General features: G+C 42.4%; 1 protein-coding gene across 7 annotated transcripts in view; it reads left to right on the top strand.

Annotated features, from left to right (window-relative positions):
• tbc1d22a (TBC1 domain family, member 22a) overlaps positions 1 to 17618 on the top strand; it is a 127234-nt gene that overhangs the window by 622 nt on the left and 108994 nt on the right. For 3 of the 7 annotated variants that reach the window (XM_085768636.1, XM_085768637.1, XM_085768632.1), the window contains exons 2-5: positions 77 to 133; positions 2565 to 2748; positions 3094 to 3376; positions 6221 to 6403. In XM_085768636.1, coding sequence (XP_085624762.1) covers positions 77 to 133; positions 2565 to 2748; positions 3094 to 3376; positions 6221 to 6403 — 707 coding nt within the window. The remainder of the gene's footprint in view (positions 1 to 76; positions 134 to 2564; positions 2749 to 3093; positions 3377 to 6220; positions 6404 to 17618) is intronic. The other 4 variants (XM_085768638.1, XM_085768634.1, XM_085768633.1 and 1 more) reach the window with 3 other exon arrangements.

The raw sequence follows: 17618 nt of genomic DNA, 5'->3' as shown, positions 1-17618 counted from the left end.
ATGCTAACGTGGCTAGCTTGACAACCTGTTTTAAATGAGCTCATTCATTGACAGTCTGTCTTTCTCACTCCCTCAGCATTCAACATGTATATGGCGCACAACATCCACCTTTCGACCCGCTCCTTCATGCTAAGTAAGTTGAATGTACTTCTTCTTTTTTGGCCACAGTACCCTCGTGATCTTGGTGGAGAGTGTGAGCAGTTGTTGTACTTTTACTTCCCTAAGTTTCTGTATTAACAATGTGTCAACGTGTACATGGAAATCAAGTCGTAGCTTTCATGCATTTGCCTTCTTTTCTCACTTTTTTTTTTGCCACAAACATTCCTCAAAGTTAGATTTTGATATGTGATATAATAGATGAATTTAATTCTCCTCATCAAGAAGGTGCCATCAGATATTTTTGTGAAACAAACAGGTCTATCAGGTGTGTGCCAGTTTAGTATTTTCGTACTCCTTCCTTGTTGAATGGGAGATAGATGTTTTTCTCACAAAGTGACTGTTTTGCACGTTATATGTGATAAATGATGAGTTTGAATTGCAAGTCTCTTGGTGGGAATCAGGTTACATAATCACAGGACAGAACTTCAGTCATGTTGTCGGAAGTTTCTATAGTTGTTTTTCATCCTTTTCAGCAATAAATGCCATTGTGGTGACTTTGCCAGAGACAAAAACCCAAACAATTCCAACATCTAAAAATAAAACAGTTGCAAAAATAACACAATGACAATAACAACAATCTCCCTGGGTGGCTATACTGAGTCACTCACAGAGGACAGCAAATTGCTGTGGCATGGACTGATGCTGTCACACGCTGTCACGCTTTTACCCACCAGTTAGGAATGTGGACCTGTTTGTCTTTGACAGCTTATGATGGCACCAACAGTTACATCATGGGTGTGGTGATTACTGCATGCTTGAATTAATTGAACAACATACTTGTAGTAACCTTTTCTTTTCACTGTGTAGTCCTTCCAGCAAAGCTGTTGTAGAAGAAGTGACCCCACCAGAAAATCAAGTTGCCAGGTGGATAGATGGCCAGCTTAAATGAATTTGAGCACACTTTCAGTTTGTTGTTATTTCATCTCATTTGCATTGTTTGAATCTTGGGTGCATGAATGCAAGATTGAAGTCACTATCCAATAAGAGAAAGACTGGATTTCACAGTATATATTTTATGTAAAGCAAGCCCAAAAAAAAATCAGAAAAACTACAACGTAATAAAATTTGTGTGTAAAAACTTTTCTTTTTGAAAATTATCATTCTCATCATTCACTTCTGACTTTTTGGACTTCTTTACAAGTTGTACCTATCTTGTTCCAATTCTCCTTGCACAGACTCAAACACAACCCCACTCACTCACAGATAGAAAAACAGCCTATTATTCTGTAATAATCCTTTTCTTTCTTCTGTCTGATGTTTAATCATGTAGATTTCCACAGGGGGTTGAATTTAATTTGCTTGTTTTTTTTGTCAGAGTATAAGTTCAGACTCTCTCTCTTCCTCTAATTTACGATAGAAGTGAGCTAATGTGGACAAGTCTCTCTCTTTATTATGGTAATCCTTGTCTTTGTAAGAAATCAGAGCACCTTCCTCTCTCTATCCCCACACTCCCCCCCTTCTCTTCTCCCTTTTCCCTTTTTCTACATCGCAAGATTAAACTGGAAAGGTTGAGTTTCATTGAATTCTCTTTTTTCTGTTGTATTTCTCAGTTCAGTGCAAAGAAAGTAACAGGGTGAAATTTAGTCTTCTGAACTTGGCTAGATTCCATCCTTTTAGGAGTTTGCTGCTTTTGATTCAAGTCTTTAAGATTTTTATCCCCTTTTACACAGCCGGATAAAAGTGGGAATGCTGCACAGTTATTCTACTTTGCTGTTTGGTATAAAAAGTAAAAACATGGAAGTGTGAGGGCATTGTTGTTCTGCCAATAAGCTGGCAGTGGAGGTAGTCATCCCGCTGGATCAAAGTCTGTGTAAAAGGGAATGCTGGCATGCTGGGATGGGTAAACGTTGACGCTGCCACACCTCTGATCCTGAAACACTGAAAATCACAAACTGGGGGTGGCAGTTTGCCAGTTTTGTTTGGTTCAGTGTATTCAAGCAAAGGTGGCATAATTATACTTCTACAACTTCTAAATGGCAACACAGGGTGGTGGTGACTGACATTACCTGTGTGTTTCATTGTGAGTGTTGTGAATTAATTCAAAAAACTGTCAGTGGTTAAAATGTAAATATTTTCCACCTGTAGTTCAGTCCAGTTAGTTATTAAAGGAATCAGTCAGTTCTTCTTTTTAAAGGTCTGCTGACATTTTATATCCTTCCTCATCTGTCAGTGTCAAAATGATTCACTGTTTATTCCTGCCCATTTTCTTATCCTCATTGTGCTTATTTACTTAATCTTTTCTCCTCTTGCCTGTCTATTCACCTTGTCTGTTTTTCCCCCATTTCACCCCCCCCCCCATCCTTCCCCCTCCTTCCCCTTTCCTTTCAATTCTCTTAATCTCATCCTTTCTCCCTTATCTCCGCTGTCTTCGTGGCCCTCTTTCTCTCTCTCTCTCTGTCCTCCAGTCTAATTAAAGCAGGTAACAAGCCTCCTCCGGCGACGCCAGGCAAGCCCAAGAAGGCGACCACCTTTCAGGAATTCGAGAGCATCACAAGTGACGCCTGGGACGTCGGGGATGATGACGACGAGCTGCTCGCCATGGCTGCACAGAACCTCAACATCGAGGTGGTTATGGAGACGGCCAATAAGGTGAGCACACGCAGGGGGTCAGGAAAGAATCCACAGTGCCTTTACCTTATCTAAAGCCATTCAGAAACATTTTGTCATATAATACAGTTACAGTAAATACCATTAAAAGGATGAAAACATTTTATGGTTGCGTGCCAATTCATTTTTACCTGAACATTGTGACACGTGTAGAATCCAGATGTTGTGTTTAGTATCCAAATATTTGCTAAAACAAAACTACGTAACTAGGATGAAGTGACCGAGGAACATTTGTTTCCAGATGTTCCCGTGCTTTTTATGTCTCAAAGCATTGATCAGTACTATATATGGACTTAGGAAGGCTCATATTTTCTGTAAACTCCACAGGTGATCGAGAATCACAGCAAACAGCAGGAGAGACAGAGGCTGGACGACACAACAGAGCTGGAGCAAAGAGAAGAGGACACGCAGGAGGAGGAGGAGGAGGAGGAGGAGGAGGTGGTGGTGGCGGCGGCGGCGGAGGAGGACGAGGACGAGGAGGACGAAGAGGACAGGCTGGAGGAGGGAGACGTGACCAGCCCAGAGGTGTCGTTTACCTCCCAGAGCAGCCCTTATACTGATGGCCGCTTGGTGAAGTCCCACAGCGAAGCTCCAATTGGGTCACCAAAAGGTTAGTGAACACCATTGATCAGTGTCGGGGAAAGTTTTTTTGGCTCAGCTGCATAATAAGAGCTGGGGTGCTTTTACTTAGAGGACCAATGTCATAGAATATTTTGAGAAGACCTGAAATCTCTGCATAACTGGAAGATAGTTCTCGTCTATCACCTCGTACACTATCTGCCTACAGAGTTTTACTGTGTAAATAAAGGGTAAAACCACAGGAAATGTCACCACATTGACTTTTAATTGTTTTCCATTTAGAATCGAACAGACTAGACGAGCATATTCACGATTTTAGGAAATAACTTTTGTCTAAAAGCTACAATTATTTTTCTCTGCGTCATTGTTTTTGTGTATTTATCCACGTCGGTCTCACAGCTGCTTTTGTGTCGCTACATTCAAATGATATGAAGTTTCAGCACAAAACAAAACAAAACAAAACAAAACGATCCAGCAGCCAAACAGCAGAGAAATGAGCGACAACTATTTGGCAGATGCTGTCACTGTGTAGAGCGGGGTTACTGATAGGCTGCCAGTGTTGTGCTTTGATTGGACTTGCTTGTGGTTTAGGCAGCGAGGACAACACTGAAACAGTGTGAGAACATGCAAATACTATAGACTTTCATAAGCAAAGCATTTTACATCAAAGATAGAGTGTAAGTGAAAGTGTAGTGAGTAGCACTGTCTTCCTTCGAAACACACGGAGAGAGGAGAAGGGTTGTGAAGAGACAGTCCTAGTGCTGCATTTCAGGTTGTAACCTCAGCAGACTCTGCTGTCCTGTCTGGCAGGTCATATGCCTGTCTGCCTGGGTGTCTGCTGATCTGCCCGCTGCTGTGTTTAGGTACAGATAACATAAGGAGCCTGTTGCCTTTAGGCAGCTCCTCTTATCTCCTCAGAGAAGGTGCAGCCCGGGCCTTCATGTACTGTCACGTCACGTATGCATGCAGGGGTATGCAGGAGACAACACATTTTTTGCACCTTAAGTGAGCATGTCGTCAGCAAAAACACCTGACTGATGCAAAACCTTGATGCAAAACCTTGATGCACGCACACTTGAGCAGTTGACTAAACATGACATGTACAGATTATTCTCTTCTCTTCTCTTCTCTTCTCTTCTCCTCTCTTCTCCTCTCTTCTCCTCTTCACAACAAAGTAAAAACAAAGAATAGAGTGAACATGCTTCCCGTAGTCTAATTAGATAATGGCACACGGCATGGCTTTCATTAGTGGGGCTCACACTCCCTCCATATATCCCATAGACTTGGCACTCATACACTGTATCTAAGAAAGCAAGGGACACACACAGATATGTTAGACTCCACTCAGCCTCTATTATTCCTGTAACAATTTAGGCCATGCTAGTATAATTGTCTGCAACACTGGTTCAGGGGATGTGCTCTCTGTTTGTGTTTGTGTACTTGCATACATGTATTTTTCACGTCTTCATGCCATGCCTCATTCGTAATAATTGAAGCAGTATAGTATACTGTGATTGACAAATGGACTTGGCTTTTTCATTTACAGCCCCTTAAAAGTTAAAAGTTATTAAATGGACTATAAAAGGGGCTCATTGTTACAGTCACAAAAAAATGGTTCCCCTACAAACAAACTGCTGCCGGCTTTAATAATCTTTTTTAATTTTTGAAAGTGCAAATAAAGTGGTTGAGAACAGATTTGTAGCTTTTTATTTGTTCCTGTAAAAACTGGAAAGCTTATTAAAATTGGCAGCGTTCCGCTTTTCTTAATTGCAATGGAGTGTTTGTGTGACTCGGTCCGCACACTGCAGACACCGTGTTGTAGTTCGCCGTAGTGCTCGGAGACGTCTCTATGAATCTGAATTTGCTCAGTGTGACAGAAGGAGCATCCCCCCCCTCCGTTACCGACGTCCTGACCGCACCAGCTTGTTCATAACTTGTCTGTGAGTGTGGCATCTCTTTTTTGTTGTTAGATGTGTGTGTGTGTGTGTGTGTTTTGTTTTTTTTTGCACATCTGGGAGAACATGTGGCCCACAGCAGACTGAATTAATGTGTTTGTGTAGCCGTTATAGATGCTTCACAGAAATTTTGCAACAACTGCTGCCATCCTGGAGGCTCATTACAAAACAAACCATTAACAGTAACTGCATTCATTACCACCTGGCTAGGAAGAGATGAGGAGCCATGCTCTAATGCTACAGCTGAAATGCAATGCTCACATTGGGTTGCAGCAAGTGAAGGCTACAGTGTGATCATGCAGCCCATGTGTTGGACAAATTCCCACTTTTAAGTATATGTTTTTTTTTGTAACGTAGAGTATGGTGACCCTTACAAAACAGTTCTTTCATTTAACTTTGGTTAAACTAACTAACCGGCTGACTAACATGGAGCTAGAAGTGCTGTGCACAGCAGTTACTGTAGTGTCACCTCACTGCTGCTCAAATTAAAGCTGAGGCCAGGTCATGGGCATTTCTTCTCCTTCTCTTGAAAAAGGGATAATCAAAGTTGCCCTGCCCTCTAAAGAGAATAAATGGATTTCTCTGTCGAGAGGCAGCTGGGCTCAGTACAGTTGCAGTGAAAAGGAGATTTAAATCAGATCCTTAAGATTTGATTGGATTGCTCAGAGGTTGCCATGGTTTAGTGAATATGGAGTGATATAGAGCTGGAGAAGCCTGTTAGCCTCCACCTACACCTCCCTCACCCAGGGAGCAGGTGGAGGACGCTGAGGGAGAAACTAGTAAAACCATGAAGACACATACTGAACAGTTTCTGCAGTGAGAAACTGTGCTGCATCATGTGAAATCCTTGTTTTATGTGTGTGTGTGTGTGTGTTGATGTGAAGCATTCACTCAGCCCTATATCTTTATCTGTCCATTAGATGCAGCAGGTGAGTGTGCAGCCCTCCACAGACAGCGCTCTCTGCCCCACCGGCCACCCGTCATCCCACTAGTGGCTCGCATGGCCGACCAGAACACATCTGGCACCCCGGCCATGACCGAGAGGGAAGCGTCCCGCCTGGATAAGTTCAAACAGTTGCTGGCAGGACCCAACACAGATCTAGGTAAGAGATGCTCCATTATCTCCACACGCTCCACCTTTTTTTTGTCTAGTTCAGCCCTCTTTTTTTTTTTGTTCCCTGCTTTTCCACTTTTTTTGGTTTCCTTGCACACTCGTGCTCCTCACTCATAGTTTGCTCGCTCTCGGTCTGCCAGCTGTGCTGCACTTTTAACGATGCTGTGAGGGAGAAAGTCATCCAGCCATCTGGACATGCAGATTACAAGGGGAAAAAATACCACCAACAACAAAAGGAAATGACAGGCCTTTGTTCTAACCGAACGACAGGCCTTTATTGTTTATCCAACCCCAGAGACTTTGTTTGCTATCGCTGCTACCCCAGTGGCCATGAAATCCTTGCAGACCCCCTCCCTCTTTTACAGTTTACTTTCTGTCCTCCAACAAAAAGTTTTTTGCGCCGTTCTATGCACCTACTTGTTGCATAAAACTGTTTCAAGTAGATAAAACTGGCCAGTGACCAGCCTGTCATTTATCTGTAGTGTTTTAGGCACATTTTTACAAAAACATCTGCAGATATATTCAGCCTTGAGTAGGCTCAAGGTCAACCCTCCATACAGAAAAGAGAAAACAAAGCAACACATTTTATAAAATGTGTATAAAACGAAAAACAGAAAACTGATAAATCATAACAATTCAGATTTTATTTATATGATGAAAAAATAAACTAAAAATGTTAATTAAAGATACAGATTGTAGCCAGTGTTGCTGTGCTTTATATTATACTTTGAAAAGTGCCAGCTTCCTTGTTGATGCTGTGAAAATGTGATTTTATTTGGACATTTTTATCCGGTATATTCTGATCACCATTGTGCACACCTGAGTTCTTGGGACAGAGGATGTGCGCCTGCTGTGGAAAAGAAAAGAGAAATGCTTTACAGAGAGAGACTGGTGCTTACAGATATTGCAGTAGCCGTGTGGATGGAGAATGTCTTGTCAGAGCCTCTTGCGTTCAGGGCTCCTCTATGTTAAGATTAAGTATGTATATCCGGTGTCCTTGGATAGTCTTTGCGCACTCGTGGTGCAGTGTGTGTGTGTGTTTGCCTTGTGGACGAAGAGTATGAAGTGGGGACAGAATAAGTAATAATGTTTCTGTCTAAACACTCTAAATCTAATTATGTTTATTGTGTGCTTTCTTCCTGATTTTATTATTGCTTTTTCCTGAACTGGACCAGAGTACCTCATTTCATTTCCTGTCATGCACAGCACACAGAATTGAATAGAAATATCCTTAAATGGAAAAAAAAGAATGTCTGAGATATTTCACAGCAAAAATGACACAGTCTAAATATTGTAGCCTCTATTCGCTAATGGTGCCTGTGGTCTTAATTTACCGCAACTGAGGAGGCGATCAGGCATTTATTTGAGACAGGCTGTTATTAGAGGCAAGTCTGTGATTCACATTTCTCCTCTTTATAAGTTTATTCTTTCATACTAAGTCAGAATCTTCTCTGATTTCTAATCTATTGGTGTAGTACAGATATTTGTCTCAAACGTGTCACTGCTGTCAATGCAAAGTCAACACTTCTTCCATTGATTTCACATTAAGAGCCATGAAGCGTTCCAGAGGTCATAATACCTGCCCTGGAAGGATTTTATTGTCGATTGATGGTGGAATCGTAACCAGAGTAAAACAAGGTTAACAATATATCAGTCGATTATCTGTTGTTGTTTTTTTTCTTTTGTTTTGTCTTTTTAATAAAAAATCCCTTAAAGTTGGTTGGTAGTCACTCTTCCTGGAGTGAAGACTGGCCTCGCGGCTCTCCTCTCATTCCCCCTCTTCAGGGTTTTTTTATTTATTTTTCCATGGTGACAGTTAATGAGCAGTTACCCACAGAGCCTGTGCCAGTGGGTCTCTATCCGACCTTGGTGTCGTCAGCAGCAGCAGCAGCAGCAGCAGCAGCAGCAGCAGCAGCAGCAGCAGCAGCAGCGTGGCCTCCGGTGTAGCTGGCGTCAAAACGTTTTCAAAAAAAGTTGCACAGATCCTCCACCAGAGAGATGTTTGCTTCTGTTGTGGTGAAGTGATTAATCGATTAGTTGTTTGGCCAATAAAATGTTAAAAATGTTGAAAAATGTCAATCAGTGTGCCCCAAACCACAAGATGACGTCCTCAAATGTCTTGTTTCGTCCACAAACCAAGTTACTCAGTTTATTGTCATAAAGGAACAAACAAACCAGAAATATTCACGAAGAAGCGGAAATCAGAGAATTTTGCCTTTTTTTCTTCAAAAAACTACTCAAACTGATTATTCGATTATCAAAATAGTTGACAATTACTTTAATAATTGATTATTGTTTGATTAATCAATTAATTGTTGCAGCTCTACATGTGTGCTGTCTTCATCACCCAGCTGTGCCTCCAAATACTCTTTCCTAAGTTTGTAGGACTCTGCTCATGTCCCCTCTGCCCTGCAGTGTCACCTTTTAAAGTCTTGCATATTGATTGGTTGACCAATGGTTTCTGGCCAGGATAGATTTTTTTTTACTGTTACCTCAGGTGAAACATCATCAATCAATTCAGTGATATAGCATGTGACCACGTCTGATAGCTCATTAACATCAACAGCGCTTACTTTGAAAACATGTCCCAGTTTGTGACCTGCAGCGCTTCCTGCAGCTCGGCCTCTGATGTGGCAGACTGACGGGCCGCTGCTTTTTGTTGCGGGTGCGACTGATTTAGAAAGTGTTTTGTATTTCGGTAACAAAGGGATAGCATCAGTGATCTGCTGAGAGCTGAAACCTGGAAGCGAAACAGCCTTGCAGCCGTCCTTGTGAAGGGTGTAATGATCTAAATTATTAACACAGTTCTCTGTGGTTGACAACTAAATTAACTTGGTCATATCTTTCTGTTTGCATTTCTCATAATTACTAGCTGACATATACCAATATATTTGGAGAAGGTATCTAAAATGACTTGTCTTATGCTTCACAATGAGGACGATCCCTCATTACATGTGCGATAATATTCAAAGAGTTCTTCTCCAGTTTAGCACACATAATATTTTAGTGCTCATAATGGACAGTTAAACCAAAGTCAAGATCGATACAACAGACACACACACACACACACACACACACACACACACACACTTCTACCTTGTGAAAACCTGGCACCTTCGTCACCTGCAATGCAGCTCAACTGCTGACAGTTTGCTCACAGATTTCAGTGGGTTATGCCGGTTGAGTTAATGTCGCCCCCAAGCAGTGATGAGGAACGGGCTAGAGGATTGGTAACCTCACCTTCTTCTAACTCCCAGATTTTCTTTTAATATCAAATTTGTAGTCCTCAGCTCGAGCCGACTTCGACTTAAGTGACATCACTTGAGGGAATTGGAGCAAAGGCTTTTCACTCATAACTAGACATGTAAAATCCACTTAAATTATAAATAATGAACACACCATCATCACCACCATTAATATATTTCGTCAAGTGTGTTAAACTGCGTCCACGAATCCTCTGCCGTCAACACAAAGTGTCCAAGTTTGTATCACATTGTATCGCTCCATCTGTCACCGCCTTACTTGCCACATGTAGATCACATGTAGAGGGGACGTCAGCCACACACACATTGGCAGCGCTGGCAACGATCCTAAGATGTAAATGCTGAATTTCATTTCGCTCGAACGGCCTTAGTCAGCACAGTCCTTCACCTCCGCGTGTGTGTGTGTGTGAGATCCCCTTGAAAACTTTTTGAGCAAAACAAACTGGTTCACAAGTCATCAGCATTAGTCAACGGTGGTTGCGGTCTGCTCGAGCGGAGTGTATCCTGTACATCAGCAGAGTGTCTTGAGATGTCAGCCCCCATTAGGGCCCGCCAGGCATCACAAGCCGGCTGTCTAAATTTAGTTTAGTCTCTGCGCCATGATTAGATAGCCCAGAACGGGCGAGCCACGCTGCCGGCTGCTGGCAGCATGAAAGATGAACTTCATTCACGGGACATAATTAAGTGAAGGATTGGGGGGGTGGGGGGCCGGTGGTGGTGGTGGTGGTGGGGAGGGGAGAGAGCGATAGGGGCAGATAAGATAAGATAAGATGAAACTTTAATGATCCCCATGGGGAAATTGGGTCATTGCAGTGGCAAAAGATGGGATATAGATGAGAATACACAAAAAGAGAAAGAAATTTCCACCAAGTGAATTCAAACCGAAACAAAAGTAAACAACATCATTGTTTATTTGTCTCAATGAGCCAATTTTAGACTTTAGTTTTCAGTTTAAAATCCTAATTTAATTGTTTTCAAGTTCAGTTTCACCGTTTACACATGAGTGGATTATTGTAGTTTTTGCAAAAGGATGACGACAAGATGAATGAAGCTCCTTGTCCTTTAAGCGTAGGTCACTGTCTCCGCGTGCCGTCTGTGACACATTTACACTCATACAAATTCCCACACACACACACACCAGCGGACACTGTCAGGGGGGGGACGACGCCCTCTTGTGTAAAAGAGAAAGTGGACCGGCTGTCCTTGAGCTCAAAGGAAGAGGAGGGGGGTGGAGGGTGGGATGATCCATCGGTTGGCCCCTTCACTTGAATGGTGTAATTAATTGCAGAGGCAGCCATGTTTTTGGGACAAGCCCCCCGACATGTCGGGTCTGCCAGTCTCCGGAGTGGGTCCGCTGGTGGTGGCGGTGTGTTTGTATGCGTCTGACTGCGTGTGATTTTCTGAACTTCATGGATTTAGCCCATAACTTGGCTTTACAGCTACTTTGACTTTGTGTTACAGCCTAGTTTGTCTTGTCACGGGTGTAGGCAGCATGAAGTTACATTTTTCATGCCTCAAGGGATATGAAATGCTCCTGTGCCGCCGTTGCTCAGAGGAAAACTGCATTTGAGATGAAGGGTATAGGCTGTGGGAAAAGACGGCAACGCCGGGCAACCTCACTGTCCTGTTCCCACCTGTTTTTTTTTTTTACTCGTCTTCTTTTTCGCTTTTTACAATCATCGCCCTGCCTTCATATTCATAATCTCTTTTGCATTCGGATCAGTAATATTCCTGTGCCTTTAACTCCCCCCTCTCCCTCATTGCCTCTCTCCTTTGAGCCTTGCGACAGGTTGTGACAGCGGCCTGTTTAGCATGTAAGGTCGTGTAGAAGGTGATGACCTGTGCGTGTGTGAGAGTTGGGTGATTGATGTCAGGTTGATCTCGCCTAATTATTCCCGATGTCCTGAGGCGAGTCAGTCTGTTGCGTGAACCTGAACACAGCACCCACGGTGCGCTCAGAGAGGAGGGAGTGATTTCAGCTGGGAAACGGAGGAAAAGGAGGGAAAAAATCTGAGCTATAACCACTCCCTCCAGTTCAGGAGTGTCACTTCTTATTAGCACATTGTGATTACTTGTAGGAGAATGTGCTATTTTTTAACGTTTATTAATGGTTGTCGTCATCATAAATGATCTTTCTTGTGTAACACAACACAATCCAGAAACACTGTTACACGATCAAATCAAATATTTAGCAAAGCAAATCAAGAATTTTCTTTGAGATCCTGGATATTTTAGTGGAATCTAAAAATCTCTCAATAAATACATAAAACTAATTATACAGACCCTTTTATGATCTGCATTGATTATAGCATCTATCAATGTACACAATGAAACCAGCCATAAACATGAACGCACAAGTGTTTCCCCACACAAGAACGTTGTGCTGTTGTCTATGAGGATGTGATGCCAACTCTCTCTTGGGATCAATCTGGTGTTGCTGGTACAAGCGACTGAGCAGTCCTTCAAAACTGTTCCTATAGTGTAGAAACGGTAGCTCATACAAGTGGAGTGTTATGTTGACTGTACTCATCATGTCCAGCTAAGACCTACCTCTGCACCGTCTCTCTCTCTCTCGTCCTCTGTCTTGCTTCTCTGTCCTCCCTCACCTGCCGTTTTTTTTTCTCTCATACATTTTCTGTTTTGTTGTTTCCCTATTTCTCATGGGTGATGGGGAAACAAGTTGTTTCCCAGTTTGGAATTTCTCATTTCAAAATAAAAATGAGTTGCGTTTTTTCTATGCTAAGAGGAGACTGTGTTTTTCTTTTTTAACAGGTGTAAAGATAATACAAAAAAATATGTAAGCGATTTTTTACAAAATTTGTTGTAGGTATGAATCATGTTCCAGGGAGGAAGCCATTACATTTAGGTGCCAATCTGATCCTAACACTGTGAGATCTCACGAAATAATGTTTGGCTTAAGACGTAGAAACATATTTACGGTGTTGACGTCTGTGAGTTTTTACAATTCGGTGCAGATTCAGATGATAATCTAGCCTTTCTTCTCTGTTCATTTTTCATACATCACAGCTTGGAGAGCGAGTGCTCTCTCTCATAAATTGAAAGTCTGATGTGAATTTTAAAACTGCTGAATTAGAAAAACAAGTTTCTGTGTGTTCTGTGTTTTTATGGGGGAAAAAAAGAAAATCAGCCCAGTGTCTCTGCACAGAAAAGAGCAGCCACACTGACAACCTGCTAAAAGGAGCAAACATGCCAGCCTTCCGCTTTGCTCTCTTAGATTTGTAACAACAACAACAAAAAAACACTGAAAAAGTTTATAGCCTGTAATTAAAAGTCCTGTCTGCTACATTTGGGTGGGCATAGCAGCCCTGGCCCCCTGGGGCCCGGCCATAATGGCGAGTCTGATGATAGTCTGTCATATTTTTTCTGTAGCTCGTTATAGATTTCAGTTATACACTTCTCAACTGCTTTAAAAAAACTAAACTTATTATTTCTGTGCCAAATACAGGAATAAGTAGTGTGTGTGTGTGTGTGTTTGCGGTTGTAAACCTTCTGTGAGCCACTTGCTATATGATGGGCTATAAGCCATAATACCGGCTTTTACAGACTTTTCTGCGTATCTTTTTCTTTTAAATAGATTTTAAGACCACGAGCTGGCATCTGACATCAGGCAGTTATTGCTGGATGACAGAAATACTGCTGTTGCTATGGCAATGGTCCTTTCTCCTCTTCTCTTTTCTGGCAATTTATCCTCACTCTGTCTTTTACTTCCCCTTTTCATCAGTACCTGTCTTTGTTTGTCTCTTCTTCCCCCCCCCGCTCTCTGTTTGCTCTTTGTGTGGTCATCATAAAAGGCAGTGTCCACCTCACACATCCACTCCCACATATGTTTGCAAACACACGCTGAACGTCCACGGGCCACTGGCACTGCACGTAACAGAGCTGAACATAGGAACAATGAAAACAATAAAAGAAATGAAAATACGACAAATAAACGCCCACAAGAATACACACACACTCGCACGCTTGCTCTTATTGCACTGCTGCCTGTCGGTGTGTCTCTACTCTCTGTTGGGGGTGCTGCAGCTCTTTGTTACACCTCCACCACCACCACAGCACAGCCCCCCCCCCAACCGCCATCACCCTCACTGCAGCAACTGTGCCCGTTAGCAGGCCCTGCTCCACACTCTATAGTGCCACAATCCGCAATCCTGTTACACAGCAGCCACCATATGATAGGCTTACCATCAGCACTGTTTGCAAAGTTAATAGCCGCCATCAAAGTGGGGAAGTGGCGATGTAATTCAATTGAACTCAGGCGTAATGCGTCTGTGCATGGGTGACAATTTCAGAGGTGTGTGTCACAGGCTCGGAAAATGTAAAAGAAGAGATAATATGGCATTAAACTGTCTAGGTAGTTAATTCTCCAGGAAAGATGGTACATTTTACAGAGAGAGGGGTTTACATGTGAATTCTCAGTGCACCGTTCCTCTTTTATTTGAGACATTAATAGCATGGGTTTGATGAAAGCTTGAGAGAGAAAAAGACAAACTGCATTGTCGTCTATTTTCTCTGTGGGTGCCTCGTTCTTAGAGAGCAGAAATACTGAATCCTGGAGTTGTTGCCTTTTGTAATTTCACCTGTTTCTCTCAATTTAATCTAGTCTATGTTTCTTGCATTGTAAGCATGCAAACCGTTCGTGGTATATGTACAGTACACATGTGCACACAAATGTCGCTGTGTGTGGTGCCTCGGAGGATGTCCCCAGGCAAAACACCTGACTTAATGAGGTTGGCCCGGCCACCAGCTGTCTCCCGTGGCAGTAGCCTCCCAGATTGTCTGGCTAGGTTTGTGTTACACCATGCGGCCGTCCATGTGAACTTTTCATCCTGTCTTTTCAAAGAGAAGCTTGACTGAACACACTTCAGCCTTCACGGTTCACACCTGTTCACTGCTGGCCTCCGGGAAGTGCGGCTTTGTGTGTCCACTGGCAACTGCTTTCCTTTAAACCTACAGTTTATTATCAACATGTTCCAAGGTACCAGCTTGGCGTTGGGGAAGAAATAGCCAGAGGTGGTCTTACATACAGTACAGCACGAATAGTCTGGCTTTCTTTCTTCTTTTTTTTTTTTTCATTTTATACCAGGGGCCGGCAACCTTTGGCACTACAAGAAAACAATGTGACACAAAATACAAAAACAACATACCTGGGATTTTATTCTATCCATATAGGCCACATCCAATCATATTTTGAAGATATTGTCCTGTTAATCCCAACAGGGACCTGAATCCCATTTCAGAACACTGCTTTTCAGAAACTTAGCCTATGTAAAACATATTGCACTGGGTGGAAAATGCCAAAACAGACTGCAGTGCATCCAGAAAAAAAATCTGACATATCAGAATGAAACAGTCACAACATTTCAAAGACATGGACTGGACAGTATGAGGGACAGACAAATAGCAAATCATTTAACAGCTGTGTAGTTGGGTTGCAGCGTCATCGCCAGGTTTGTTTATTGATAAGCCCAACAGAACAGCTGTTGTGAGAACGTGAGGTTGAAGGAGAGGAGATTAAAAAAGGCTATGTAGCTCGTCGGTATGGTGACGGTAACAGGTGACTCTTTACTGCGCGTCTGCCCCAACTCTGAAGCAGTGGTGGTTGTTTTATACCATTGCTGATTTCCCCGGCAACCAATTTGAAGATTAGCAAGAAAAACAATGCAAGTCACAAATGGGTGAGACTTTTTTTGTACCTCTTTTTGTATTGTGGAGGTGCAACACATTTTTTATTTTCATATTTCTATAACTGATAGTTAGTCAAAAAATTGTCAACACAATTAGAAAAACTGTCCATCACATTCAATGTCGTGTCATTAAACTATTTATTATGATCAACTAACAGATATTGCTTACAAGAGAAAAACAAAAAAACAGTCACTTTTGCAAAGCTGGAACATCTACTTTAGATATTTCTATGATTAAGTGATTATCAAATTTTTTTATTCATAAATTGACTAATCGATTACTAAGCCACCGTAATCGTTGTCTAGCTGTAAAAATGTAGAGGGAAACACACTTAAAATATGTTTTAAAAAATAGTTAAATGTACTACCTTTTCTCCACCTACACCCGCTTTTAGCTCAGAAAGGATGCATGTGCGCAAATTGCATGATTGACTTTTTCTTGATGATCGTTACAGCCTAATAGATGTTTGGTCATAAATGTGCCTATTATCGGTGAACTCCAAAACTATCAGTTGCTCTGTGGTTGCTCATTATCCTTAAAAATTTACACTGGTTTTTAATGACCTGGTTTTTTTTAAATGTAGAAAACAGTTCCTTCCTAACCTTCACCTGTGAAAGTTACATCAGAGAAATTCCAAATGTCTGTATTCCCCTCATAAAAGTTTGCATCAAAAAAAGAAAAAGTCACTTAGTTTGATTTTTAGGACTGGTTTCATCTAAATCACTTAAAGCCTGGGCAGGCTCCAGGGAATTGACTGTACAAGTCCTTGTTACAGCAGCACACACACACTTACACATTCTCACACCTGTACGCTCATCTATGCTCGGTGTCCTCTCCCAGCCATCTGGGCCATCCATCAGGCCTCCTGAGCAGGTATAATCCAGGGGGGAGTATCTTTTTACAAGAGTCCCATTAGTTTACGAGCCGTCTGCTCCCTGGCGCCATCACTTTGTCCTCTAGATGAGTTAGACCGTTCAGGACTCTCTCACAGTATTCAAGGTTTATAGGAGGGGAGCTTAACTTTTTAATACACCGCATGATAAAGGTGTCCGTCCTGACTGTATTGTTTTTCTGACCTCACTGGCAGAATGGCTTCAGATGACACTGGGACAATGTCTGGGAGAGAGAGAGAGAGAGAGGAGGATGGCATTCGTTTACTTTTTACCATTGTGTTATTTATGTCTCGGACCATGCGCCTCTGTATTTACAGCAACACGAAACGCTTCTGTTCTGATTATTGAACCTCCAAAGGTTGAAACCACTGGAAACTGTAGAGTTGAGTCTTGATTTGCTGAGGCAGCTCCTGTTGCAGAGTAGAAACCCCCCAGTTTCTTGGCAGGTGTGTGCAACTTTCACATGCGTAAAAAAAAGTGTGAGTTGCATTCAGAGACCCTTGTGCTGTTTTGCCCCAGTGGTCGCGCTCCGTCTGAATGATGCCTGAATAGTGCATGGCTCCGGCCCGCCAACCGTCTTCCCTCCTTCTCCCGTCAGCTCCTTGCTCAGCCAGCACTGACTGACAGCACCTCTCTTCCCCCTCGCTCTCTGCCTTCTATTCTTCTTACTGGCCTTCATACAGAACCGTGCACACAGGCAGGTGGACTGACTGACAGACAGGAAGACAAGCAGACATGGTAGAGGTGCAGCTACACTCTGGCATGTTCACACTTACATACACATTCATTTGATTTTTTTTTTTCATAGCTTGGTTGTTCACAGTAAGAGCCCTCACTCGGCCAGGTAAGTCCTTAAGGCTCCATTGTTTCAGTCCACTCAGGAGCAAATGTATACCCTTCTGTGTGTAATCAAGATGAGAGCCTAAATTAAATTCTGACTAAAGTCGTGACATGAAGTCTGACCCTTTTTTTCATTGTTGTTTTTGTTAAAATAAACTCACTTCAGGGATACTTTTCAGCTTCCACAACACCACAGCACTAAAAGTCAAACTATTAATTTATCTGCATATTTGCCAGCGCAGCAGTAGGGGTACTCATGACACTCCTTGGTTTAGTCTATATCCATAATAAAGCTGCAATGGCGCTTAAGTTTAAATTACCTTTTCTTATAGCTCAGCGAGGCTTTGTTCCAGTGCTGGATTTTTAGTCATTTGTGTTATTGCAAATGTACGTGTGGAACAAAAGCCCCCCTCAGTTCTGGTTCCACTCCGGCGCTCCGTCGAGGCCCCCTGTCACTGAAAATGTGTTGCGTAGCTAAAATGTTAAAGAAACGCTCCCGCGA

This window comes from Trachurus japonicus, chromosome 23 (genome assembly GCF_045865225.1).
Source record: "Trachurus japonicus isolate A0001 chromosome 23, Traja_1.0".
Taxonomy (NCBI): Eukaryota; Metazoa; Chordata; class Actinopteri; order Carangiformes; family Carangidae; genus Trachurus; species Trachurus japonicus.
This window is presented reverse-complemented; position numbering and strand designations above follow the sequence as displayed.